Source organism: Cottoperca gobio, chromosome 17, assembly GCF_900634415.1.
Source record: "Cottoperca gobio chromosome 17, fCotGob3.1, whole genome shotgun sequence".
Taxonomy (NCBI): Eukaryota; Metazoa; Chordata; class Actinopteri; order Perciformes; family Bovichtidae; genus Cottoperca; species Cottoperca gobio.
The window spans coordinates 15,755,957-15,783,731 of record NC_041371.1 but is presented as its reverse complement, the minus strand read 5'-3'; the positions used below and the strand labels follow the sequence as shown (position 1 = coordinate 15,783,731).

The 27,775-nt window shown below is 41.1% G+C and overlaps 2 protein-coding genes across 3 annotated transcripts; one reads left to right on the top strand and one right to left on the bottom strand.

Moving 5' to 3' along the window:
- Window positions 1-7,974: 7,974 nt before the first annotated feature.
- On the top strand, window positions 7,975-14,042 carry dmbx1a (diencephalon/mesencephalon homeobox 1a). Its single transcript, XM_029453975.1, has 5 exons — window positions 7,975-8,083; window positions 11,605-11,774; window positions 12,101-12,279; window positions 12,927-13,332; window positions 13,480-14,042. Exons 2-5 carry the CDS (start codon window positions 11,621-11,623, stop codon window positions 13,917-13,919), a joined length of 1,179 nt encoding a protein of 392 aa, XP_029309835.1. The 5' UTR covers window positions 7,975-8,083; window positions 11,605-11,620; the 3' UTR covers window positions 13,920-14,042.
- Window positions 14,043-21,528: 7,486 nt separating this feature from the next.
- Window positions 21,529-27,761, bottom strand: nsun4 (NOP2/Sun RNA methyltransferase 4). 2 transcript variants are annotated; one of them, XM_029453667.1, is made up of 9 exons: window positions 27,612-27,761; window positions 26,887-27,100; window positions 26,661-26,664; window positions 26,099-26,330; window positions 25,781-25,935; window positions 25,532-25,686; window positions 25,324-25,448; window positions 23,622-23,754; window positions 21,529-22,984 (listed from the first exon to the last, which is right to left on the bottom strand). In XM_029453667.1, exons 2-9 carry the CDS (start codon window positions 27,046-27,048, stop codon window positions 22,841-22,843), a joined length of 1,110 nt encoding a protein of 369 aa, XP_029309527.1. In that variant the 5' UTR covers window positions 27,049-27,100; window positions 27,612-27,761; the 3' UTR covers window positions 21,529-22,840. The 2 variants fall into 2 exon arrangements, with proteins under 2 accessions (XP_029309527.1, XP_029309528.1); XM_029453668.1 differs by lacking the exon at window positions 26,661-26,664 and having other exon boundaries at window positions 26,099-26,264; window positions 26,881-27,100.
- Between the last annotated feature and the right edge of the window lie 14 nt (window positions 27,762-27,775).

Below are 27,775 nucleotides of genomic sequence, written 5' to 3'. Positions count from 1 at the left end.
TTACTCTCACAGATATAAGTAGTATTAATCTTCTAATCTAACTCAGACTATAGAGACTAAAAGAGAAAAGGCGCACATTCCCAAAATGTCTATCTATTCATTTAAATTATGAAAAGAAAACAAATCATTTACCAGTTAAAATGAGTAGAAATGTAACTTTTCTTCCCACAGTGCTCAAATGTCCAGACCTGCTGTTTAAGTGTATTAAAAACGCAGCTCCGCAGCCCAAAAAAGGCTTTACCAAAAGCTCATCTGCGATAATGTCGATCTCCTGCTGCTGCTCAATTTAGCTGTTCATTCCCCACTGTTTAAATTCCACATCAGTAATCATTCACTGTAATCTTCCCAGCAACACATAATCACAGGCCCAGGAATTAGCTCACACTTCTCCCAAGAGCATGTGTGTGTGTGTGTGTGTGTGTGTGTGTGTGTGTGTGTGTGTGTGTGTGTGTGTGTGTGTGTGTGTGTGTGTGTGTGTGTGCGTGTGTGAGACTTGATGACAACCATTTAATGACTGACACTTCATGATAAAGGTAATTATCCCTGATGTACTCCATATAAAATGGAAAATAAGGAAGACATAGACAGAGGTGACATGAGGTGGGTTTTCCCTTTTTCCTCATGCTCACAAATAAATGTATGTGGGCGAGGTCTTTATGTTGTGCAGCTCGAGAGGTGTCCACAGACAAACACCTCTACTGTACATCCACGCCACACACACCCGCACAGTCGAAAAGGGGAAAGGAAGATGAAGCTTCGAAGAAATCCATTTGCAATTTAAATGGAAATGTAATGAGCCCATGGTGGCAGTGAATTAGCCTGCTGATCAATTGATCATGTCAAGGACAAATAGGTAAACAAACATATCCATTAGTCTCTTGCTCCACCTCCTCCCTCTGCTCCCTGCTGTGGAAGAGTGCTGGAGGATCACTGAGAGGTGACAACATGTGAGTGTTTGTGTGTGTGAGGTGGGAGCAAATACGGCCTAAAGTACGTTCATGGAGAGACTCCCTAAAAAAAACACTAAGTGCTCACTGCAAACAGATACACAAATGTAAACACACTGACACACACAATCGCATACCCCACTGTGACCGTCCTGCCCAGCTCGTTACACAGACAGTTGGGCCCAGCAAGGTTCCTTTCAGAGGCGATGGAGAGAGCAGAGGAGGAGGAGGAAGAGAAGGAGGAGGAGGAGGAGGAGGATGAGGGCCTCTGAGACTCAAACAAGGAGCAGGACGAAGAAAACAAAAGAGAGAAATCGAGTGAGGAGACGACCAGAGGACAGCGGGCTGGAACCAGACCTGCTGCCTGGCGTCACCCCCAATCTGTCAGTGTGTTTGTGCGTGAGTGTGAGTAAGAGAGAAGAACCAATCATGCCCACGAGTGTTTCAACATTGATGCAACTGTTAATTACTTCTCTAAGAAACTGCTAACTTGGCGACCAAAAATATGTTTGTAACATAATTCTGTTCAGTCTTTAAGAGCAAAGTCATCAAACTTTAATCCTCTATTTCTTTTTGAGGAAAGAGGCTTGACTTTAGAGCAGACCAAAATATTGATGTTCTATAAATCGTTTCTGTCGGTCACAGTTGCTTGTTTCTGTGATCTATCAGAAGTCTCAATCACCACAGCTAACACATCTTAATGAGAAACTGATAAAGAGCTTCTTTTGTTTAGATGCCTGTCAAAGTAACTTGATCACTGACTAATAGCCAAAGCGAGCAGAAAGACCTGTTTCATGGAGGATAATTATAGCTGGCTGACTAAAAGAAGACGCATGTGGCAATCTTTGTAGCCTAGTCGTCTAAAACACATATCACATAACTCCAAAGTTCACAGTTAGATTCTGGCTACTTGTCTTTCTTATCGTCATCTCTTCTGTGACCCGTCTGAGTCAACTGTTGACTATACAACAACAGTCGACAGCATGCTAGCAGCTCCGTTAGGCACAGCAATGGTTTGAATTAAACGCTAAAGCCCGCATGCTAACACGCTCACAATAACACTGCTAACATACTTACATTACATTAATGGGGAAAACTGTTTGAATTGATTTGCTCTCAAATAACATACGATGTATATTCAGGCTCAGTTAAGACAGAAGAGGTGGAGACACAAGAGAAGATGACAGCCTGAGCATTTCTATCAGGAGTTATTTCATGCAGGCTGCCTGTTCAGCGAACAGAAAAAAGTGCCTCCATCTCCACTTCCAAAGCAGGATAGCATATTACCCTTAGTTTGTGAGGACAAGGACACATGGAAAGGCATTCTGAATGATAATATAATATCCTGGTATGTACTGTATCTTTCAGTGTCAATTATCTATTTTGGTGACACAGCAAATTAGGCTAATAGGAAATATGATGCACTTTGCACAAGACCTTTAGAAGGAGAGTAGATCCACTTTCCTTGTGTGTAATTAAACAACGTTTCCAAAAATTACCTGGGAATTCTACAAATATAAATAGTTACACCTCCAAATCTGAAATGCATAGGAACAAAAAAATAAAATGCTGCTGATGAGGAAACAGCAGGTTAATACAGGATGAAGAGAGTGGGGAAAAAAAGACCCACACAAAAAGAAAGGAGCTTTTTAAAGAGGACCATTTGTAAAACAAGGAGTTTAAAGCCAGATTATAGGGCAACAATGACACAATCCCTTATGTTCATTCCTGTAATACGCTGTGAAGAGGAGGATTTATACTTTATTGTGGTGGAATGCATCCAGGCTGCCTTGTGTCTGCCTGCCTCTTTGGGAAATATTTTCCCCCTCCTGAGGCCAGGTGTAATCCCTACGCAGAGGAAACGAGATGCCTTCAGCCAGCTGCTGATCAGCCTTATAATGGTTCAAGTATTACGAGTGATACCACCAGAGGGAAAATTCCTTCAATCCAGTTGAAAGCTCCCTCTACACTGGTTGACTCTGCAGAGGAATTTGTGCTTGGTTTGGGTGGCTGGATGTTGGATTTCTCCCCGACTACTCTGCTCGTCTCCTGGTCTGAGTTGGATTGCATTGGATTGTCTTAATTGTCTCTAATGACTAAATTGTCCCAACTATTCGCTTCATTAACTTTGTGTTAGCTCTATTAGGGAGGAGCGGAGCCGGAGAGGAGACGGTAATTGAGAGTGTTAATGAAGGCAACATGATGAGTGCCGTGCTGAAAGTAAAACTAAAAGAAGTGTGTTGCTTTTGATTTTGATTTATTTTAAAGATAGGTGGTGCACTTTATTCTGAAAGGATCTCAGATAAATTACATTTTAAAAAGGGACAAAAAAAGGCTTTTACAGATGGAAAGACCTCGTAGAAACTAAAACTCTCCGGATGATGCCATATTCAACACATTGATCAGTCAGTTAAAATGTAAGTGTAAGTATTTACTCCTAATGCAGCAGGTATCAGTGGGTCTCACCACCTATCCCTCAGCGCTCTGATTTAAACCATCAGACTTGAGCGCTCAGTCTGCTAAACCCAGCTCCAGATTAGGGTCTGATTGTCCGTATGGTGGAGCAGATACAGTGGGATTTTCTCTGGTAAAGACAGATGTTTTTAGAGGAAGTGAAGGGATTCTGGCTCCACAGAGGAGCTTTAGCTTTGTCATCGCTGTTAAGATTTGGCCTCATGAACCCATTTCTTTAATTGGAATCTGCACAAAGGAGGCCACACCTTGTGTCGATATTAACAGAGGGTAGAAGAGGAAAGGCCACGCCTGAGTCAAACAGTATTTGGAATATACAGATTTGGACAATTCTTTGACTGACACACACAAATGTAACTTATCTAAGCACTTTGGTACTGGACCTTTCTGCTCCTAATGTAAAATAAATGGTTATCTACTATTGCACTGGTAAGATTTGAACGCCTCATCATTTGCATTCAAAAACAACAATTCCCATCAGTCCCAGGAGAAACAGGTTAAGCCTCGTGGGAGCTGCAGTTGCTGAAATGTTATTCAAATTGTATCTCTGTGTGCTTTCAGTAGCTGATACACATTAAGTGTAGAATGTGGACAGAAAACTCGTCTTTGAGAAAGATGAAGTAACATCTCAAAAATACACTGTGCTCACACAGAGCAGAGGTCAGTCTGGACGTTTCAGCACACCTGTAAATACACGTATGAGTATGAACAGTTTCTGAGCTCAGTTGTACAGATATGAGCGCTTTCAGTTGATTTTCATAATGAGGAAAACTGTAATTAATGACACAATATGTCATCTATATACAGAAAGGTGGCCCCACCACTGAAAATCAAACCACAAAATTGGAAACTGCTATCACTCTCCAGAATGTAGAATGATGTGGTCAAAATATGAATTGCGTCTTTAAGGGGATCACGGTTCACTCCACTCGTGCAGCAGTTATAGTTAACACATGTGAAAGTTCCTCCATGCAGGTGAAAGCTTGTCACTATTACTTAGATCTTCCAGGAAACTTTAGACCCTCCCTGTATGATCTCTCCTAGTTCAATCCTACAGTGTGTGAGATTTTCTCTCCCTTGTTCTCTCTCTCCTTTTCTCTCTCATTCTCTGACACTCTCTCCAGTTTTTCCTCTCTTCTTTTTCAACACATAGGTGGATTAAGGCAGAGGGGCTTTTGTTTAGATAAAGCGAAGGATTAGGGAGAGATTTGCCCCCATAAAGTTGTGGGCTTAATGGGCCTTTTATCCCTGCATGTCCCTAAAGCTGTGTTGCCTCTGGATTAGGACTATACAATGGGGCCCCTTGTGCAGAGGGATCCGGGCCAGAGAGAGCGACAGAGAGAGAGGAGAGAAGGCAAGGAAAAGAAATGAGACAGAAGGACTGAGACAAGGGAGAAAAGAGGGCAAGAAGAAAGAGAGAAGGGGATGGATGGATGGAAAGAAAAAAAAGAGGGGGAATTATTCAGCTTTTAGAGGAAACTGACAGGTTGAAAACTTTTAGAGGAGGGATTTGCTGAGGAGATCCTGAGATCTTGTCACCAATAAAAGGGATTTCAGGAGGATTCAGAGGCGTGGTGCTGACAATAAACTGCAAAACTGTCACTGTCTTTTTAAATTCATTCATCTAACACATTTTTTTTAATAAATAGGAAAGTGGGTCTTACTTTGAAAGAGCTGCTAATAACGTGTCTAAGAGCTGCCTCCTGGCAAATTGTTTTGTTATTCTTGTCAAAATAAGGTCTCCTGCAAGAAGTCGATTTTAAACTACACATCAAAATGATTAATTGCACTGGGATGAACAGATGCTGAAATACCCTTGAATGGTGCCGGGGAGGCTGAGGCTTGCTGGATTTCAGACCTAATGTATTCATGAAGTTGCAGAAACATCATTAAGAGTATTAATTAGCTATTAGAGAGCAGAATTCACCGGCATTAAAGATGGTTTTGTTCAAATACCTCTATCAAATACAGGCTGAGACAAGAGGAGATATTTAGATATATGTATGAATTATGTGAATAGGAGGAAAAAAAATTCAAAAAGGGTTGAAATCAATAAAGTAACAACAGAAATCCTGGACCAGACGTTTTACTCTAGATGTTAAAATCTACATGAGGTTATGGGACTGTTGAGGGGAAAGAATCCTTATATCCCAAGTTCCTTTATTTTTTTATTCTGGTTTGTTCGTCAACTGGAGGTCATTGTTTACCCACCTTGTATTCAGCAGTGCATGGCTGGGTACAGGGGTAAGGGGAGCTGTTTTTTGGCGTTTAAGCCCTTCAGATGCGCTGGACAGCTCTAGTCGCTCTAAGGAGCTTTAGGTGGAGAGGCGCTGAGAAGAAACTCTTTCTCGCTTTAATTGCTTTAGAGACGGTCCTCACAAAGAGACAGTGGCCAGATTTACCTCCCGTTTAAGTTCTTATTTCCATTGGTTCACAAGTTAATCCTCTTTCTTTCTCAGACCTCGGAGAGAAACCGAGTGATAGGAGCCTACCAAGGCGACAGAAACCACAGAGGCACACGAGTTTTTCCAGACGAGGGGGGAAAGACTTTGAAGCACACATGGAAAAAGTTTTGGGTGCTTGAAAAGAAACAGATTTAGAAGGAAAGACGCACCAGGGAGATGACATTTCGACCACATCAATTACACCAGTATTATTATTATTATTATTATTATTATTATTATTATTATTATTATTATTATTATTATTATTATTATTATTAATAATAATAATAATAATAATCATAATAATTTGTATGGCCCAAATAACCTACAATACAAAAACGTACCCCACAGTTAATAAATGCACTGATTTATTAATATGTTTGTAATTAATTCAACGTTTAAGCAAATAAACATGTCGAATATTTAATCTGTCTCAAATGACCAGAAGGCTGTATTATAACAGTGTTATTTGTTTGTTATTGGTTGTAGTTGATGGTGCTTACAATTTATCAAGAGTGTACCGCAAGAGTTATTCTCATGTTCATTTCTTTCTCGTACTTTAATTATATAGTGTTGTATTTCAACATTCTAAATGTAATAATTTAAAACTAGAATATATGACTGGTGTTTAGCTGTTATTTCAAATAGACTACAAGACTATTTTGACGTGAAAATGACAAGATTAAAAAAAACAAAAAAACAAACCCACCTCTCACTTCACCTTCATTGCCCCTATCTCTGTCTCTCTCTCACACACACTTACACACACAGTTACACACACGCACACGCGCGCGCACTGTATCATACATGTCCACAAACCACTGATTGTCTATAAACAGTGCATTTGGATACAGTGTTTTGTAATGCGCCTCAAAACGCATGGAAATAAATATTCTCTGTTCCATGAATTCTTTTGTCTACTGCTCAAATGTGTTCAGAGTGAGAAACATGGTCAGAGATAAAACTGCGTTATAGGCCAAGCACTTTCCCAAAGAATCTCCCAACAAAATATGCAAGCTTTACATTAAAAGGCTACTTTGCACTGCCCTTAATTCCCTACCTAAACGGTTTTGCTCTGGGAGAAGAAATCTTCTCTAAAAACCCTTCAAGAAGAGAAGGGCATTATTGCCCTAATCCTCTTACCCGCAGTCATTTTAAGACAGGGGTTTTTGGTGGCTGAGATGGCGTCTTGTCTTCCCTATCCCATCCCAAATCCTTCCAGGCCGGGAGAGAGTCTAAAGGCAGCACCCTGGCATCTATTAGCCATCTCTCGAAAGTCTCTCTCTTCTCCAGTGGCATGGAGGAAAAAGCCGAAGAGCAAACAAACTAAAGGCTGGTTGCTTTTCCTCACAAAAACCAAGGAAAGGCAATTGGATTCATGATGCAAGTGCATACAAGCAGTTTGAGGATAGTAGATCCAAAAAAAGTAAAACAAATCAAATCAATTTAAAACACATGCAATCAGGTTGACAAAGTGTATTAAAGAAAAAATATTTAAATGTTTAAAATGTATTGCAAAGAAATGCCATGACAGGAATATGTTTTCACTTGTTCAATGTTATTGAATTATTTACTAAATAACAGCAGATTTAACACAGAAATAAAATTCATCCTACTTTATGTCGACAACAAATCAATATCTACAAATGTTTGACAAAATTGAGCCATTAAAAAAGCTTCATATTTGGAGAATGTTTATCAATTTCAATAAATGAAAATAAATAAATAAAATAAAACATGTAGACAGACACGGAGGGATTAAGCGGACATAATGTGCTTAAATTGATCATATTTGAAAAATAACTCCAGAAGTCAGTGCGCCAGAGTCCGCCTCTGGACGATCAGCTATCTTATTTACTTGACTGACAGCATGGAGAGCCAATAGAAAGCCAGCATGAGCCCAGCGAGGACTCTCCTTAAAATCCCTCCACCGGGCTCTCGCGCACCAGCAGATGGCGGCTTCCCACTTCTGCGCGAGACGCGGCGAATTCACAACCAGAGTAGCAGGTGGAGCTTGAGCGGACGGACTTCAAGTGACTCAACAGACTGGATGACTTTTACATTGCCCTGAATTGTTTATCTCACTGTCAGACAAAAGGACGGGAAAAAGTGGGCATTAAAAAATACACGGCAGCTGAAAGAGCAGAAGAGAAACCTGAAGGAGCAGCTCGGATTCTGTGTTGCCTGAAGTGACGGAGACGACAACTATCTCTACAAGAGGTAAACACTTTTCTCCATCTCTTTATTCAGTCAAGTATTTCTCCCATGTTGCGTTATTTACAAACGGTGTTAAAACATGCTTTAATGTTCATCTTAAACTGGTTTGCATTGTATCAGCCTCTGAAGTCGTTCAAGCACAATGGTTCCTCTGAATCAGAATAGCCTAGGTAAATTGTGTTTGTAAAGTGTAAAGTGTTATGCAAGTATGTAAGTAGCCTGTATCAAATGTGGAGGCATTATATTTGTTATAAATCTGGTACAAGTTTTGCAACTCAAAATATAACTTGGCGTGAGAGTTAAAATTCACAACGTTCATATGACAAATAATACAAAAATAAAATAAAAGGCTAACGCCTAACAAGCGCTTGTTTCTTTTAATGCACGAGCCCGACATCAATAGGCTACCCAAAATAAAAGGGACATCTTTTCGCCACTCATTTTGGTTGCCCACATATTGGTCTCTTCTTGTTTACTATTTAAAAAAAACTTGAATAACTCTAAAGTGATTAACAATGTATAGAGGCACAACAAAGTAGCCTAATGTAAAGTTTTTCTAAATTCTCTATGAAGATCTTGCGGTTTTATTTTCGTGTGTGCATCCTTGTGACAAAATAATCATAATTTGACATTAGGATCTTAAAAATGCTTAAAAAAACAGACAATAAAATATCCGACATCGAAATACCTTGAAATATCAATCTGCGTACTGCACAACACATATCTTTCATGATAATAACAGCTCAGAAAAAAAATCAAAGACACGTCCCTTGCCCTTTGACAGTTTACACTGTGACACAGCAAAGAGCAGATTGTCAGGTCGACTCGTGCCCCTGAGGGCTGTTAGTAAATAAAAAAAATCCTCATTTAGTCGGATCAAAGAGTTGCACTGTACATGCCAATTTACATAATGACGGTTTGATAATCGAAGCATTGAGCAGGGCTGCCAGGAGGGCCCAGTGCCTGGAGCAGAGAGAGGCTTATGAATGACAATAACAGCACTGACAGGCTCACAGTGATGAGCTATTGTGCTGAATTTGATATGGGCAGGAGGATACAGGCTATAACCAGAGATGTAGTGGTAAATATAAAAGGTGGGTAAAGCTGGTAATCATGCAGGAAGGCTTAAAGCTAAAAAGTTTACTTCCACCACGAAATATGGGGGGAAAGAGTAAACATGCATCCAAGATCAATATATTTTATTTTCGGAAAATTGCATTTTGCAAAAAGTAAAATCAATGGCAGATGTTTGAGTCCCTCAAACTTTCATCAGTGCTTGCAGGTGTAAACAAATGAACATCTGTACATTTTGAGAAATGTTAATACATACATGGTGCCTTTTATTTCCCTTAAACATGTTTTGTGATTTAATGCGTAATCCGATTAAACACCTTCATTTTCAGAGCACACTGAAAAAAACCGCAATTGAGCAAAATCGTTGGCCTAATACTAGAACACACGCGCACACTTGCCCGCGCGGACACGCACACGCAGGAGTTCCAACCCAGAGCTAACTACCTTAGTCCCACTGTACGTCCGTCCGTGTCAGCGTTGATGATAAATGGAGGGCCTCGCAGTCGAAACCTATTTGCACTTCCATTAGACGGGGAGCCAAATGGGGATCAACGTGCATATTTTTACCCGCGGAGAGGCCATACATCTCAGCCAAAACGTTGCCCCGGGGCGATGGGATAAGAGGCCGCCAGAGAGGGGAAGGGGAGGGGGAGAGAGACGGGGAGGGGGGGCCCATTCAACTCAAATACTTGGGGGAGTAAAGTAAATGTTTAGCGAAGCACCTTCTGTCCCGGCGAATTAAACTATTCCCCACTGCCCTCTGATCACATTCATCAGCCGCCGCGGCCACTTAATAGGCTGGGAATGGGCACTGCGGGCATCACACACACACACACACACACACACACACACACACACACACACACACACACACACACACAGAAAAGCTGAGAAGTTGGTAGGAAAAAAACTGCCTTTTACAAGAACGACCACCCAGTCTCTTCTGTCTTATAAAATAGGTTTGCAATAGCCTAATATGGCCATTTGAATTAATTATTATTATTAGGCTATTTATTGTTATTAGTATTATTATTATTACGCTATTTATTATTATCATTATTATTATTGTTATTATGCTGTTGTTGTTATTATTACTATTATTAAAAAGCCATTTATTATTTTTCTATAGATTAATAATGAAATCCAATGATTTAAATGTATTTGACTGTAACAAGAATTATCAAGTCATTATCAAAAAATGTCAACCAGTAATAAGGTCACGTAAAAGAGTATGACCTTGGTCAAATTAACATCAATTTAGTTTTAAATTATAATTAATATCCTGCATAATGTCAGAGCATGGAGCAATTTAAAAGGTTCTAAAATATAAAATAATTGCTTACCAAATACCTGTAGTAACGAATGCTGATTTGTTGTTATTCAACTGTTGACATTTACAGCATACATAAATAAAGCGTTGTGAATTAGTCGAATTAAATAAAACAAAATGAGTAAAATGATAACCTGAAAATATTTAGATGTAGGCCTATCTGTCCAAGAACTTGAGCAATTCCCTGGATATTGTACCTGTCATATGGAAAAAGATTTATATATTTTCCCTGTGGTCTCTCTGTAATAGTTATAATAACTGTTTGGGGCTCAGAGATATTCCCTCCTGTCAGCCTGCTCCGTACTAATACATATCTAATCGTGTCCTCAAGCGCTACATCTATGAAAATCTCGGTCGTGAAGGAGAACTACAAAATACAGTTTGGAAAATTGCTGCAATGTGAAAGACTGTATCATGTTTTACTTCAAGAAATTCTAGGTGCAAATGTTCATTTTAAATAACGTAAAATTACCCCAAATTAATGTAGCAGGAAAATGAATGTTCAGAAGTGAAAATATCGTACACTGAAATTGAACAGCACTTACTGAGAATGGCATTTCCGTAATCATAGCCTATTAAAAAATAATCCTTTCTATCAGGTTGCAGGTTTTTGCCACCGAGACCCGGAACAAATCTCCTTATTTCATTTTCAACACATTTCATCAACGTCTTGATCTGTCAAAGCAACGTTTTCAGTGGGGATTTGGCTTCTCCGGGATCATAAACGACGTGAATAAATTCATGAATAAGGCCTCTGTCACGGTTCATTATGTGAACGAGTGATAATTACCCCAATTAAAAGTCTTTTGTATAATTAATGGATTGAACACAGCGATAATTGGATGTTAATGGATAACACTTTTGTCTGACTGCGCACATTAAATCTGTTGGCCCTTGAGCGCGAGGACCTCCTGTCATGTACTAATAAAAGGCTCGTGTCGTGTCCTAGCCTCTCAGTGCATCTACCATGAATATCTTATAAGAACGAAGGTTTTGAGGTCACATGTTCAATAGTCACAGAGTCCATCAGCAGCCACGCGCCATTCCTGTCAAAATGTCCTTGAGTGAACTCCCATCCTTCCTCTGCCTGTAGATCACAACCCTCTCTTCCGTTCCGCAGGTAGCGACCTCTCACCATGCAGCACTACGGGGTGAACGGCTACTCTCTGCACGCCATGAACTCCCTCAGCGCCATGTACAACCTGCACCAGCAGGCCGCGCAGCAGGCACAGCACGCGCCCGACTACCGGCCGTCCGTGCACGCGCTCACACTGGCAGAGAGACTAGCTGGTAATTGAGTGCACACTCACACACAAACTCCTATCTGGGTGCAGACAAACAAATTAGGTTCAAACTATTATTGTGAAAACATATACTTTTGTATTTCTTGTGATATTCCTACATGCAGTTAATTATAAGTGACATATGAGTATTAATAATAACAGCCAACAAATTATTAAAATAAAGCTTGAACTTGAACGGATATCAGGCAAAGTTAAAAACATGTGTTATAGCAGCTGACATTCATGCAAATAAAGTAAGGTGTCTAATCCCATCACTCCCAGTAAAATAAACTTGCCGTGTGTGTTTCCTTTCCAACGGCTGCGCATTTCAAGACATCATCCTGGAGGCTCGCTACGGCTCTCAGCACCGCAAACAGCGTCGGAGTCGCACGGCCTTCACCGCACAGCAGCTGGAAGCGCTGGAGAAGACTTTCCAGAAGACTCACTACCCGGATGTGGTGATGAGGGAGCGGCTGGCCATGTGCACCAACCTGCCCGAGGCCCGTGTGCAGGTATGGCTATAACTAAAGGGAAAACACTGTAAACAAATGTTCTGATATGTGTGTGTGTTTGTAGCAGTCAATTGTGTTTAGAGGGGATTTTGCTTACTAGTGCTTTTATTACGTTTATTACAGGCATTGTATCTTCTGCTTGCACCTCTAAATGGTCTGATGTGCTCGCACAGTATACTATCGTGGACTATCCTATCCTTTTGGGATGGCAACTTTTTTGTAAAGAAGTAATAATATGATTTATAATTATATATATTTAATAGGCCTACCTTAAATGTCTGCTTCCTCAATCAACACACACTTACACACTTAAACAGGGACTTTGCATAATTATCAATACAGGAAACTAATTAAAACATATTTTTTAAGGAGTACTTATGAAGTCTTATTTTAAGTATCAAGCATTGCTTACTAGTATTAATATTGTAAAAACTGATGTAAGATTTATTATGATAATTTACTTTTACTACAAGTTAATTACATTGCAGTGTTTTGGACATGCTTGTTATTGTTGGGACTCAATCATTTGATGCAGACTGAAATCATTTAGTGTGTGTTATAGTCACTACTACAGTTTTCATCCCCTGTTGTACATCTCTTCTGCATGTTCTCCCTCTAACTCGCTCTCTTCTCCCCTCTGTCTTCAGGTTTGGTTCAAAAACCGCAGAGCCAAGTTCCGTAAGAAGCAGCGCAGCCTCCAGAAGGAGCAGCTTCAGAAGCAGAAGGAGGCGTCAGGGGAAGGAGGAAGCGAGAAGGAGGACGCAGCTCCCTCCACAACTATCCTTCCTGACACCCAGCTCCCTCCTCCATCTTCCTCCTCCTCCTCCTCTTCTTCTTCTCTGGAGACAGAGGGTCCTGTAGTCCGCCCTGTAACGCTGGACATCGAGCTGAATGTCACATCAGCAGAACACTCTGGCAGTGAGTCTGCGACAGAGGACAATGCCACAGATAAGGAGGACGAGAGTAAATCCCAGAGAGAGGAGATGAAGTGTGAGAGAGCAGCGACTCCTGAGGACATTTCTCCAGGTTGCAAAAGACTCAGCCCTAAACCAGGTAAGAACATAGGATGCGCTTTACTCTGACAAGGAGCCAAATTCTTTTTTTTATCCTTCACAAACGTATTTCACGGAATGTGCAAGACCGTTATTATCAGCAGACTGAATAATTCAACTTTCTTAATCCCCTCTTCTCTCTGTGCAGACTCTCCTATGGTCTCTCCGTCTGTGACGCCCTCCTCCTCCAGCAGCGGCCTGGCCAACCCTGGTCACCTTTCTCAGAGCCACTCTTACTCTTCCTCCCCTCTCAGCCTTTTTCGTCTGCAGGAGCAGTTCCGCCAGCACATGGCTGCCACCAACAACCTGGTGCACTACCCTGCCTTTGACCTCTCTGCCCCATCTTCACTCCCCTACCTGGGTATGAATGTAAACATGCCCCCCGCGCCGATGGGCTCTCTGCCCTGCCAGTCTTACTACCAGTCCCTATCCCATCATGCCCAGCAGGTGTGGAGCAGCCCACTGCTGCAGGCGTCGGCTGCAGGCGGCCTCGCCAGCCACAACAGCAAGACCACCAGCATTGAGAACCTGCGTCTGAGGGCCAAACAGCACGCGGCCTCGCTGGGACTGGACACAATGTCTAACTGAGAATCAAATTGTATGGAGGACAAACTCGGCCAGAGTCTCGGTCTACACATCATCCCATCCCACTGCGTGTCCGTGTGACTGTGATAGTTCTTTAGGAGCTGTATACTGACCCCGTCTCAAGCAGATGGGCACAACACATGCCGAGATGTCCAAAAATCAAAGCATGCCAACGTGCACTGGACCTACAGAACTCCATGACCACATTTCAACAGCTGGTTTGACTCCTCTTTGCTTCCATTGCAGCTCAAGGTCCAACAGTATAACCTCGGGAAAAGAGAACCCATAAGATATTAAACATTGACGCGACGGATCCAATGAATGTCCCGACTCAGCGGACAGTGAACGTAATACTGACTCTGATACTGATACGATGATGCTTTCAACAGACACGTAATGCTGGGCCTTCTTAACATCTGAAATAATTTAAAAAAGAAAATGATATCCACAGCTGATGATGGATGCACTCAGTTTAAAAGACAATGCAAATAATGTTTACAAGAACAATGTGAAAAAATGAGGCACTTTTGAGGGAATTGGGCTCGTTGGCCATGAGGAAAATTGCATTGCTCGTGCAGCAGAGACCATTTCTGCCACAGGACCATTGACATTTCAATTAAGCAACGTGGTTATGTACATAGCATGTACTACATAACAGCACATAAATAAAAATAAACTTCAAGCCATGTTGTCCTCAACAGCATAATTAAAAGTGACTAATTTACCAGTTTAATGGCCAGTAATATGCCACTTTGTACAGAGGCTGGCTTGATAATGAGAAAATGATTTCAGTGAGTAAATTCTCAAAGCTTTTAATTACTTTTTGCCCTGGGCTGAGGGAGCCGGGGCAAATGCAATTATGAACATGCATACCATTTAAGACCGCCTTTACAAATTCAAAAGGTCTGTGCACTAAAACGGTCAATTAAGGTAGCAACATGATTGACATCACTTTAACATGAATTTATCAATTTCCTTTGAATACGAAATGATACGATGAACAAATTTGGATAAATGTATTTTGTCAGCAGTTATTCTCGCCTTAATATTCTCTTGAGGAAAACATGGCGCTTGTCATTGAAAGTCAGACTGACTGTTAGCACTTGAGGAGAATCACACACGTCTCTGATGTTTTCTGTTAATGTGTTCTGGAAGCTAATGTCTTCATATGAAAAAAATGCACATTATTTTAATATGTAAAATACAAAAAAAAAGTCTATCTATTAATGTTTACTGTTAAGGTCATTGTAAAGTTCCTAATATGTTGTAAAATTGATAATGGATTCAGATAAAATTCCTTTAGCTGTCAGATTGTAAGAATGTATTTGCTGACCTCACTGGCAGCCCCGTCTACCCCTCCTCCCTTGGTTGTCTGTGTAACGATCCTGGGTTGAATTAATATTTTAAATGTGTTCAGTTTCTCCTCTGGGATTGGCTACAAAGAAGCAATTGAACAAATATGGATTGCTACAAAACTGTCACCTCCTGTATGTTGCAATCCAGACAGGAAAGCCTGAAGTAGAAGAAAGTGAACAGATTTCAGTGAATTGACCCGAGTCCTTTGTGTACTGCTGTCTTGACTCTATTTGAGTTCTGTTGTTGCTATTATTCTGATGCTGTCCCCCCCACTGTCTCTGTCAAACTACTTGGTCCAGTGGTAGATAGATTTATAACGGAGGAGGAGAGAGTGAGTGGACCATCAGCAGTGTTGTTTCCTTTACTCCTCCCTAACAATGTAGACTTGAATAGTGTTGTTGTAAAATAATCGCAAATAAAAACATTGCTTGGAGATCTTTACAATGAAGACCATCTGTGCTGCATATTTACACAGTATGAGGGTGGTACTGGCCAAACACTGACATGACTGGATGGTATGCTAAAGGTAAAACCTACAATACATTGTCCTAAAACAGCATGAATTTAGAAATACTTTAAGATGTTATGTTTTTATGTTGTTAATCTTCCTTTCAACGAGTACACAAACTTATTGATCAAGTGCACCAAAAAGCCTCTGCAGGAACAAAGTCATTTTGAATTGCTTCTTTGGCAAAAGTAAAATATACATTAGCAAGTCAAATATAATGCAGGTTATATTGTATATTTAAAGCTAAAAAGAAATGAGAGTATGGGAGCACAGGTGATGGTGAGAGGGAAAAGAAGTGGCAAGGTGAAGAAAAAAAGACAATGCAGAGACAGGAAGAAGGTCAAATTATTAAGAGAACAATAAAAAAAAAAGATACTGATAAAATGCATGAGAATTTGCAGGGAGACAAAGAGTAGGGGAGTTAATAAAGAGACAGAAAAAGAACAACGAAGTCTGCAAAAAAAAAAAAGCCACACGTAGACATAAGCCATCCCCAATGAATAAGCAGGCCATTATCCTGAAGAATGACGGCCTGGGGCGGTGATTATGCTGCTATTATATCTTTAACAGCATGGTTTGTCAAAACGCACAGACCCCCACCCCAACCCTGCTCTCTCTCTCTCTCTCTCTCACACACACACACACACACACACACACACACACACACACGCACGCACGCACGCACAGCACACGCACGCACACACACACACCACGCACGCACACACACACACGCACGCACGCACACACACACACACACACACGCACATCCAAAATTGTGTCCTTGCTCTTCCCACAGTAAACTTTACGAGGCTGTGTGACATTGCTCTGCTGTTAATTGAATCGGCCTTTAACATACATTTCCCCCTCAGTGTGTGTGTGTGTAAATAACAAATGCACCTTGGCTGCTGCATTTCAGCAGTTTCTCCGACCGTTATGAATGACCACGATCCAACAATGTGATAATGATCTCAGCAGATTAGCAGCGTTAATGTGGGTGTAACACCTCACCCTAACCCTTGTTGTGTTTTATTACACCACATACATGTTGTGTGTCCTCAGCCAAGGGCATCCCTGATGGTGTGACTGATAAGATTGGGGTGTGGGTATGCAGGAATGAATGTCCTTGTTATCCAGGGGTAGGAATCTGTCCAGGTACAAGGCAGGATTTCCTCCCATGGGGCTCTGGAGCGGAGAACATAACACAATACTCTTGTTCCAAATGTTCTCTCTTTTCTTAACACCCATCCCCCCAAACACACACACACACACACACACACACACACACACACACACACACACACACACACACACACACACACACACACCCTGGGGGTTGAACAGGGATTGCTAGATTGTACTGCTGCAGGGTCAAGTGTGTTGAGCCCTTGATGCTGGATCAGGTGCTTCCATCTCCAACACTCAGGGCTGTATATTCACCACTTTACCTCCCATAACCACCTTGTTATAGGCACACACCTATCTCCATCTACTTTCCTTTAAGCAAGTGATGACATGTGTGTATTTGAGTGTGTGTGTATTTGAGTGTGTGTGTGTGTGTGTGTGTGTGTGTGTGTGTGTGTGTGTGTATGTGCGTGTGTGTGTATGTGTGTGTGTGTGTGTGTGTGTGTGTGTGTGTGTGTGTGTGTGTGTGTGTGTATTTGAGTGTTTGTGTGTGTTTATTTGAGTGTTTGTGTGTGTGTATTTGAGTGTGTGTGCGTGTGTGTGAGGTTTGAAAAGAATTTGCCCGATAAATTGTGGCAGCAATACAAAGATATGAAGCTAAATACTTCAATCAATAACTTTAACATTGTGGCTGTTCTTCTTCCCAAAAAAAAAAAGTATTTTATAAAAGTATACCTAACATGTAAATATTGCAGAGTACACTTTTTTTCTTTGTACCATAGAATTAAGACTGCAGAAAGTAAAGCTTTACATATTTTATAAGAAAAGGTCTGCATCTGATTTACATAGGTCCACCAGTTTGCTGCATCGCCTGCTTTTATTTTTTTCCCCTCTCTCTCTCTCTCTCTCACACACACACAGACAGCACACACACCCACGCACACGCACACGCACACGCACACGCACACGCACACGCACACGCACATGCACACAGCCCCCCGGAGCAAGCCCCCCACACAAAAATCACAGTGTACCATTCAATCAGTGCTTTTTTTCCTCCCTCCTCTCCATGGTTCTCTTAAAGGTTTTAACCATGGCGAGAATGAAAAGTGCCAGCGTTAGAAACCTCGGCCCATTGAGGAGGTGACAGGGTCTGCCAGAATATGATCCTAATCCTGTTTCCAGCATTCTTTTAGTCCACTAGCATTGCCATATTCTCTGAGCTGTCAGGGCCAGGGAAATCCCTCTAATAGTGCATTGCCCAGATACACATCAAAGCCCTCCTGGAAACCACCAGCAGGAACTTAAGGGAGAGTACAATCAGGCTCACAGCTGCACATACACATGAAGAAGAAAAAAAGAAAAAAATTAAATTCATACATGATGCTTGAGGGTGAAACTGCAACAATCCTTGCCCTTTATTGACTTTTTAAACTCTTAATATATCATAACTTGTAATATGTTTAATAATGAATAGGGAAAGAGAGAGCAAAGATAGAGAGTTATAGAGATAGAGAAACAATGAGAGGAGTGATATAAAGAGGCAGACAACAGGTGGCTAAACTGTGTATCCTGGGCCACCCTCCTTTAGTTCCACTTCATCTTCTATTTTCTTCTTGTCCTTTTTTTCTTAAACACTCTGACTGCCATCTCGCCCCTCCCCGGTTAATCTTCTTAGGGAGAAGAAAACCCCCATTCTCTCTCTTCTTAATCTGGCTGCAGCCTAAACCTACGGTTGCATTTCCAATGTGGGCCTCACTGAACCAGCCGGGAGAGCTCTCAGCCACTTCATGGAGTCTATCGGAGAATGCTTAGATAACATGTTTATGGCTCGTATACGTATACATATTCGTATACAACATAACAGTGCGTAAATATCTCATCCTGTTATCAAATGTTACATGAAAGCAAAACTGAGCCACAATATAGGATGTAGTGTATCTTCACTATGCAGAACATTTGTCCTCGTGTGACTTTAGGTACGTAATATAATATCAATATATTTTGATAAAACACATTTAATTGAGAAACTATGGATAAATAACCAGGCAGGAATGACTTATCTGGTAAATTAAATACTTCACAAATCATTATGTTAATGAAAAAATCATATAAAATACATTACTGCCAAAAAAAGTGGCTGCTGATTGATTTGCAACTTTGTCCACAATAGCTTAAAACAAACGGATCTTTAAAAAGATTGTTACCTCGGTATTAAATGGTACAGAAAAATTCAAATGATAGTTGACAGAGAAAGGAAGAGAATGAAGGGAAAGAGTCACCTCGTCACTCTGTTGTTGTACTGCAATGCAAACTTCACTAAAACATGCAGTACAAATGATCCTTTCTGTAATGTCGGTAGACAACTAGATGCTGGTTCAAGTCCTATTTATCTGAGCGATCTCAATTTGTATGTGTTAACGATAAATCCTCCATGACAGCCAAAGTCAGTCTTGGAGTTCCGCAGGGTTCTGTACTTGGACCGATTCTATTCACCTTATATATGCTTCCTTTGGGCAATATTATAAGGAACCACTCTATAAACTTCTTTTATGCGGACGATACCCAATTATATGTATCAATTAAACCAGATGAAACCAATCAATTGGCTAAACTTCAAGCATGCCTTAAGGACATAAAAACTTGGATGTCCAGCAACTTTTTGATGTTAAACACAGACAAAACTGAAGTTATTATACTTGGCCCTAAACGCCTCCGAAACGCATTTTCTAATGACATAAAAGCTCTGGGTGGCATTAATTTGGCCTCCAGCACCACTGTAAGGAATCTTGGCGTTATCTTTGATCAAGATCTGTCTTTTAACTCCCACATAAAACAAATCTCAAGGACTGCCTTCTTTCATCTACGTAACATTGCAAAAATAAGACACATCCTGTCTCAAAATGATGCAGAAAAACTAGTCCATGCATTTGTTACTTCAAGGCTGGATTACTGCAACTCATTGTTATCAGGTTGTGCCAAAAAGTCGCTTAAGACTCTTCAGTTGATCCAAAATGCAGCGGCACGTGTATTGACAAGAACAAGGAAACGGGATCATATTACTCCTGTATTAGCTGCTCTGCACTGGCTCCCGGTAAAATACAGAATATAATTCAAAATCCTTCTCCTGACTTACAAATCAATTAAGGTCAGGCTCCAGCATATCTTAAAGATCTCATAGTACCTTATAAACCAACTAGAGCATTGCGCTCCCAGACTGCAGGGTTACTTGTGGTTCCTAGAGTCTCTAAGAGTACAATGGGAGCCAGAGCCTTCAGCTATCAAGCTCCTCTCCAGTGGAACCAGCTTCCAGTTTGTGTTCGGGAGGCAGACACACTCTCCACATTTAAGAGCAGGCTAAAGACTTTCCTTTTTGATAAAGCTTATAGTTAGGGCTGGCTCAGGCTTGCCTTGGATCATCACCTAGTTATGCTGCTATAGGCTTAGACTGCCGGCATTTCTGTGTCTCTCATGTGGCAGGTTGCCACTGATAAAGTTTACGTCAGGATCAGGAATAGTGGCTGCGCCTGCTGCCCTGGTCCTGCTGAACACCGGGAAGCCTTTTTGACATTTTCCTGGATTCATCCATACTTTCTCTTTTTTCAACACAACATAATTTCTGTCAAATGTTGTATTTGTACAATGTTTATCCTGTACATACGACATCTATTGCACGTCTGTCCGTCCTGGGAGAGGGATCCCTCCTCATCCTGTACAATCTGCAAAGTACACTGAGACAAATGTGTAATTTGTGATACTGGGCTATACAAATACATTTGATTTGATGCCTTTAAAAGGTAAATAGAAAGTCAGCATCCCGCTGGGCTCAGTCCACACAGTGCATCGGCAACGAAGACCCCCATCAGTGAAATCCTCTCTGCCCCTGCCAACTGGGTCTGATCTTCACCTCTGGGCTGGAGAACACAGCATCTGCTTTGAATACACAGACTACAACTAAGTCAGCGTGTGTATCTTTATTAAACATGAAGACGCCTCATTGTTCATCTCCAGACTGTTGTTTCTAAAAATACAAAACTGAATCCTTACTTTTAGTCATGGCAGGTAATCAACCCATTTAGACAAACTAAGATTTTTAACACGTTCATTTTAAGGAGGTTTAAGTTTCAGTGGCGTTACCATGGGCCGTCATTTAACAACCTACTGTAGGTGCTCAGTTTTACTATGTAGAGGTAATTTCGAATGTGTACAAGATTCTTCATTCAGCAGCTTGTGAGGTGAAAACTTAACACTATTACAGCGTTTTGCATGTTAATTACCAAAAATGCAACATTTAAAATGTATTTGAAAATTCAACAGAAGCGTGGTTGTGTAGTTAAATCCATAATATTCATCTTTCTAATACACAGCAGATGTCTGCCTAACACAGGCTTACACACAGGGACACAAATGCAGTGGTTCATTGGCTAATTCAATAATAAAGCAGACAGCCAGTGGAGTCTATAGACAGGCAGAATAGAGAGTAACTCATCTCTAACAGTCTGCCGTCTCCTGAGTGTTAAAACATGTAAATTTATGTAAGAGCCCATAGGAAACACATATTTACAATACGTTTAGGTAATCACAAGATGTGCGGAGAGGCATCCAAGGCCCTGGAGACGAAAGCAGTCAATACAAAAATAGTTTTTATGTGTCATTAATTCCCTCTGCATTCCCAGATACATCCCCCTTTTACCGCAGTAATACAGTAATCACTCACAATCGCACAGAAAATTATCTGCACTCATCTGTGGAATCAAAAAGCGGAGGGGCAAAACGGGGCGAGACGTCCCATTTTAGCTCTCTGCTGCCTCTTTAATGTTCATCTGGGAGCCGCATGGCTGCCGTCCATCCCTGCACGGGGATGGGAGTCGGCTCCTGCACTTGGAGCAGCTTAATGACGGTGGGATGTGGATGCTGGACTCGTTAGACACAGATACACACACCTTTTTCACGCTACATTGCCCGGCCAGGACAATATAAAGGGTCATCGGCGGTGTGATGGAAAAAGAGGCACCTCTCCGCTCACATTAGGCAGTGATAAGAGGAAACATTTCCCCTCTGAGTGATGTCAATGCAAAACAGAGTCAATCCAGATGTAATAATGAAAGTTGCACAGATTCAGATGTGAGAAGCCAAATAGTCAAATAAGTCATTACCTGCCTGTTCATTACGCCCTCCTTCCACACACCCACATATCGCGTTATTAGGCAAAGCCATCAAACCTGATGAATAACCATAGAAACAAGCCCAAACCCATCTCCTTTGGAGAGTTAAAGAGAGCAGGTAATTCTGATGGGAATGTGTGTTTTAGTAATGTGACATACATTGTGGCGCTTACAGACACATCCGTAGTGTCCTAGTGGGCACAGCACACTTTACTATTTAGCTATTGTTGCCACCTACAGGGTCAAATTAAAATTACAACTAGACGTATTGTAGAATACCGTAGTACACCGTATTGGTGGGAGAAACCTCTGAATCTGCTCGGGACTGAATCTGGCAGGAAGATAATTGACTGAGCTGAGGGATTGTTTTGTTCATGTACAACACATTGTTTAATACTTCTGCTCTCTGCTGACTAGAAGAATGCTGTGTGTGGTTTACTGGACCAACTATGCAAATACTGTGTATATGGTACAGAGTTGTTTTTATTGGCATTTTCTTTTTTGAAAAGAAAAAAAAAGAAAAAACCAAGAGTGGCTGTTGGTTGAGTCCAAACATCTCCGTAAGAAAACTACAGTTCAATGCTGTCCACAATAATAATGTCATGGTCCAGGTCCTACCCCCGGATTCTTTGAGTGTCCCGTCACATTTAACCAACTGTAGTCCAGTGCTTAGACAGGCCACAGACGGATCATATTATTAGTCCATAAAGCAGCAACACGGTCATTCAAATGTCCACGAAGCTTTCGGGCAAAGCCGTCCATCAGTCCACGGTCTATGTGAGCCTCCTTAGCTTGCACATGTAGATGGGGCCAAAGTTAGCGGCCAAGTGTGGGATGACCATCTCACCCAGGTGGAGGTCGGGAGCGAAGTGAAAGGTTTTCCTAAACATGCGTGTGAGGGGTCGCAGATCAACAACCTGAATAAGACCAGGACAAGAGGGGGGAAAAGGAAGTTAAAAAAGGTCAAATGATTTGTTGTAATTTAGTTCCCAGCGATCAGAACCCCAATGATCTTCCTTTCATCAATCGAGTTCCGTCTGGATGATTTTAACGTCCCGGTCAAATATCCTCTGAGTTTATTGAGCTTAAAAACAATTGATGGACAATTGTCATTAGACTAGCTTGGTTTCAGAAAAGCTGTAGAGAATAGTTCAACGCTTCATTCATAATGTTCAGATTCTAAAAATCAACATTTGAATGTGGCACACCGTGAACAGTTTTTGCAGGTCTATTTCTGCACAGTTGCACATAAAGATTCGGCTACACTAATCAGTGTTCCCCCTATATACATTCTGCAGCAGCACAACACTCTGCTCTCATGTTTCACCGAGTGTGCGGGGGCTTTTCTTTGGCCCGCACGGTCACTAACAGGCTCAGTAGTGAATATTATACTATTTTCACTGTGCTCTCCCACTTGCAGCTGCACACACACACACAAAGGGAAACACACACTATGCTTAGAGCAAAGTATTTTCATCAGACATTATGACCGGAGACGTTTGTTGGTTTAATACTTCCTGTGTGTCTGTGTGTCTGTGTGTCTGTGTGACTGACCTGAAGGTGAATGCCATGGACCTCTTGAGCCGTGTGGACGGCCTGCTCCACCACACTCTGGTTCTGAATTTGAGAAAGTGTGCAGGTGGAGTAAATGATCTCCCCACCTGGACAAGCTGCTATGATCCCCGCCCTGCAGGATGGAGAGAGGGTTTGTTAACTTCATTCGAAGCTTCATTTTATATTGACGTGACAAAATGTAACCACATAAAAGATAATAACCACACTATCTGTATACAGTTAGGTCCATAAATATTTGGACATCGACACAATTGACATAATTTTGTCTTTGTACACGACCACAATGGACTTTAAATTAAACAATCAATATGTGCTTTAAGTGCAGACGTTCAATTTGAGGGTATTTACATCCAAATCAGATGAATGGTGGAGGAATTACAACACATTTAATATGTGGTATCCCCTTTTTAAGGGACCAAAAGTAATTGGACAATTGGCTGTTCAGCTGTTCCATGGCCAGGTGTGTGTTGTTTCCTCGTTAGTTCATTTACAAGGAGCAGATACAAGGTCTAGAGTTAATTTCAAGTGTGGTATTTGCTGTCGGAATTTGTTGAGGTCAACTCTCAATATGAAGTCTAAAGAGCTGTCACTATCAGTGAAGCAAGACAACATTAGGATGAAACATCAAAACAAACCCATCAGAGAAATAGCAAAAACATTAGGTGTGGCCAAATCAACTGTTTGGTACATTCTTAAAAAGAAAGAACGCACTGGTGAGCTCAGCAACACCAAAAGATCTTGAAGACCATGGAAGACAACTGTGGTGGATGACAGAAGAATTCTTCTCCTGGTGAAGAAAAAGCCCTTCACAACAGTTGGCCAGATCAAGAACACTCTCTAGGAGGTAGGTGTATCTGTGTCAAAGTCAACAATCAAGAGAATACTTCACCAGAGTAAATACAGACGGTTCACCACACCATGTAAACCAAAAACAGGAAGACAAGATTAGCTAAACGCATGTAAAAAAGCCTGTAAAGTTCTGGATCAACATCCTATGGACAGATGAGACAAAGATCAACGTGTACCAGAATGATGGGAGAGAAGAGTATGGAGAAGGGAAGGAACTGCTCATGATCCAAAGCACACCACCTCATCAGTGAAGCATGGTGGTGGTAGTGTTATGGCGTGGGCATGTATGGCTGCCAATGGAACTGGTTCCCTTGTATTTATTGATGATGTGACTGCTGACAAAAGCAGCAGGATGAACTCTGAAGTGTTTCGGGCAATATTATCTGCTCATATTCAGCCAAATGCTTCAGAACTCATTGGACGGCGCTTCACAGTGCAGATGGAAAATGACCCAAAGCATACTGCGAAAGCAACCAAAGAGTTTTTTAAGGCACATAAGTGGAATGTTCTGCAATGGCCAAGTAATTCACCTGACCTGAATCCAATTTAGCATGCATTTCACTTGCTGAAGACAAAACTGAAGGGAAACTGCCCAGAGAACAAGCAGGAAGTGACGACAGCTGCAGTAGAGGCCTGACAGTGTTGTAACTCCTCCACCATTCATCTGATTTGGATGTAAATACCCTCAAATTAAAGCTGAAAGTCTGCACTTAAAGCACATATTGATTATTTCATTTCAAGTCCATTGTGGTCGTGTACAGAGCCAAAATGATGAAAATTGTGTCAATGTACAAATATTTATGGACCTAACTGTATGTTCACCAAAACTTACAGCAGCAGCTCCAGCTGTAGCTGCGGCAGCTTTTGTCTCTCCCCAGTCCTGCTCTTACTGAATATATTGTTATCGTCCTCCATGAGTGAATGTCTGTCTGTGGTGCAGGGGACGTCAACAATGACCTGATGACAGAAGAGAAAAAAAGGTTTGTATAAACACGTCATATATCAGGCACTGGCAACATGATGGCATGACAGTGGCTTACTCTGTTAAAAGTGTTCCTTTCCTCCCACTTGGTGCCATCGAAGGAGGTGATGCATAGTTTCTGGTCTGACAAAAGCGGCTTAGGAACGTAGCTTTGGAGGACTTTTCTCAGTCGTAATGTCCGAGACACCGAGGTGTCATTTACGCACAAAAAACCTTTTAATGCAGACGATAGAGGGTTACTTACAGCTAACAAACAGAACAACAGCACTAAGTAAAGAAAACAGAAAAATGAGCGTAGCAGTCTTACCTATAAACTGGGTCTGAAGTAAAGCCAGGGTCTTGCCTCCTGGCGCAGCACAGAGGTCAAGTACACTGTGACCTTCTTGGACATCCAGTGCGAGACAAGGCAGCACAGACGCTGCATCCATCAGGTAGTAACCCAACAACCCGCAAATGTCTGGTCTTGAGAGGACAAAAGACAAAGAATCAGGCCTGACTTTTAGTAAGAACTTGAAAATGACAGTAAATAATTGCTGGTTAATAAACCTAGGTTCATTTGTAAGAGAATACGATCCTCTAAATGTTCAACCATTTTCACTTTTGTTCTAAAGTAACATAAGCTCACCTAGCAGGCTTGAATCTTGTGATATCCCCTCTTGGAAACACTAAGCACTTGATGTTAGTACTGAGCTGTAGAGGAGAACGCTGCTGACCATCAAGGTCAGACACAGAAACATCACTGGATTCCTCCTCGGACACAACTTCTGGTTCTTGCTCCAAGCATGGCGGAGCTGCAGAAACGATGAAGAATGCAGAATTCATCTCATGAGGAGAGAGATTGCGCTTTTTAACCATCTGTGGAGTTTAATATTACAACTTTCAGAGAAGACAGACTTGCAAGTGGCTTTTTGCAGTTAACAAAAATATTTCTATTTTCCTCTTTCTTTATTTGACCATTTCTCTTATACACAACGATCGACCATCACTATTTAAGTCTTTTTGAGAAAAATATGTAGACGTCACAAACGCAAACAACAATCTGGTTTGAATCATAATTCTAGTATATGACTTTATTTTTTAATAACACTGTACTATTGTGCTGTTCTTTTTTTCAATGTTTATTGTTTTCTTGTTATTGTTACTGTTGTTGTTTTAAATGTGCTATACTGTATACATCAGTTGACCTTTCTGCTGCTTTCAGTACACCGCAAACATTTTACTGAACAAAAAAGGATGCTGATACTCTCTTTCCATTAACTGAACAAAAGAGTACAATATCGAAGTCTTTCAGGATGTGTTTATCGTGCAAGTTGAAATTGCGAAGATTATTTATTTATTTATTTGTGTAGGAGCTTTTTTAAGTTATGCGTGCTATTCTTGATAGCTTAGTAAGAGTGATAAATGCACACCTACCTTCTGTGTCACTGAGGAAGTCTTTGCTTCCCTGGGCATGGAGGTTTGCCAGAACATCATCATTGGAGCAATTATTAAGCAGGGCACCGTATTTCCTCTCTGACAGCAGGGCGGCTCGGACAGATGGCCACAGCTGCCCCAGCTGGACGCCGTAAGTGGCATCAAAGTACTGCAAGGCCAGACTGGTGGCAGGGTGCTTGGTACGTGTGGTGGCCTGTCAGATAGCAGCAAACACATTGTAAAGGTTCACTTGCTTGGATGTTCTCTTATTTTCTGTGCGAGTTTAATTAGTTAAGTTAAACATTTAAGTCATAATTGGGGACATGATTTTAAAAAGGTATATTTTTGATTCTTCTATAAAAATCTAATACAAATGATTTTATGACGCTGAATGACAGAACACCAGTTAATGCATGCCTTGACAAACTTGACAATGAGTGAATTGAGTGTATTGTGTCATTTATAACATTTTCTTATAGAAGCCACAACAATTAAAGACATTTATTTTAACGAAGCTCAAGGGCAAATATGTTTCTAATTGATTAAGTTCGCCATGGTTTGCATAGTTATAGTGAAAATGTAATACAATCTTTTAAATATTTAGTCTATGTCTATAGTCTGGACAGTTCCAAACATAAAGATATTTACACCTCTGAGGCAGGAAATTGTTTTACAGATAATGACCATAACCAACTGCTTTATATATTTCTGCACAGACAACATACCCATTTTTCCTTCACGCGGTACCATCTTGCCGTTAAACATCTTAAATCTTTAACTTTTCTCAGGAGAAGTCTGGTGTCCAAGAGCAGCGCCATCATGTTGTGCGACAGTCGTTTTGGTCCGTCTGGCTCCGACAGCCAAAACAAAAGTTCCGCACTCATCGATT

Excerpts from the sequence above, each read along its gene's own strand:
- dmbx1a (XM_029453975.1), top strand. The coding sequence starts at position 11,621 with ATGCAGCACTACGGGGTGAACGGCTACTCTCTGCACGCCATGAACTCC. Across the intron at positions 11,775-12,100 it reads ACTGGCAGAGAGACTAGCTG|ACATCATCCTGGAGGCTCGC; the intron begins GTAATTGAGTGC and ends GCGCATTTCAAG. Across the intron at positions 13,333-13,479 it reads AAGACTCAGCCCTAAACCAG|ACTCTCCTATGGTCTCTCCG; the intron begins GTAAGAACATAG and ends CTCTCTGTGCAG.
- nsun4 (XM_029453668.1), bottom strand. The coding sequence starts at position 27,707 with ATGATGGCGCTGCTCTTGGACACCAGACTTCTCCTGAGAAAAGTTAAA. Across the intron at positions 25,936-26,098 it reads ACAAGATTCAAGCCTGCTAG|ACCAGACATTTGCGGGTTGT; the intron begins GTGAGCTTATGT and ends TGTCCTCTCAAG. Across the intron at positions 23,755-25,323 it reads CTACAGCTGGAGCTGCTGCT|GGCGGGGATCATAGCAGCTT; the intron begins GTAAGTTTTGGT and ends TCCATCCTGCAG.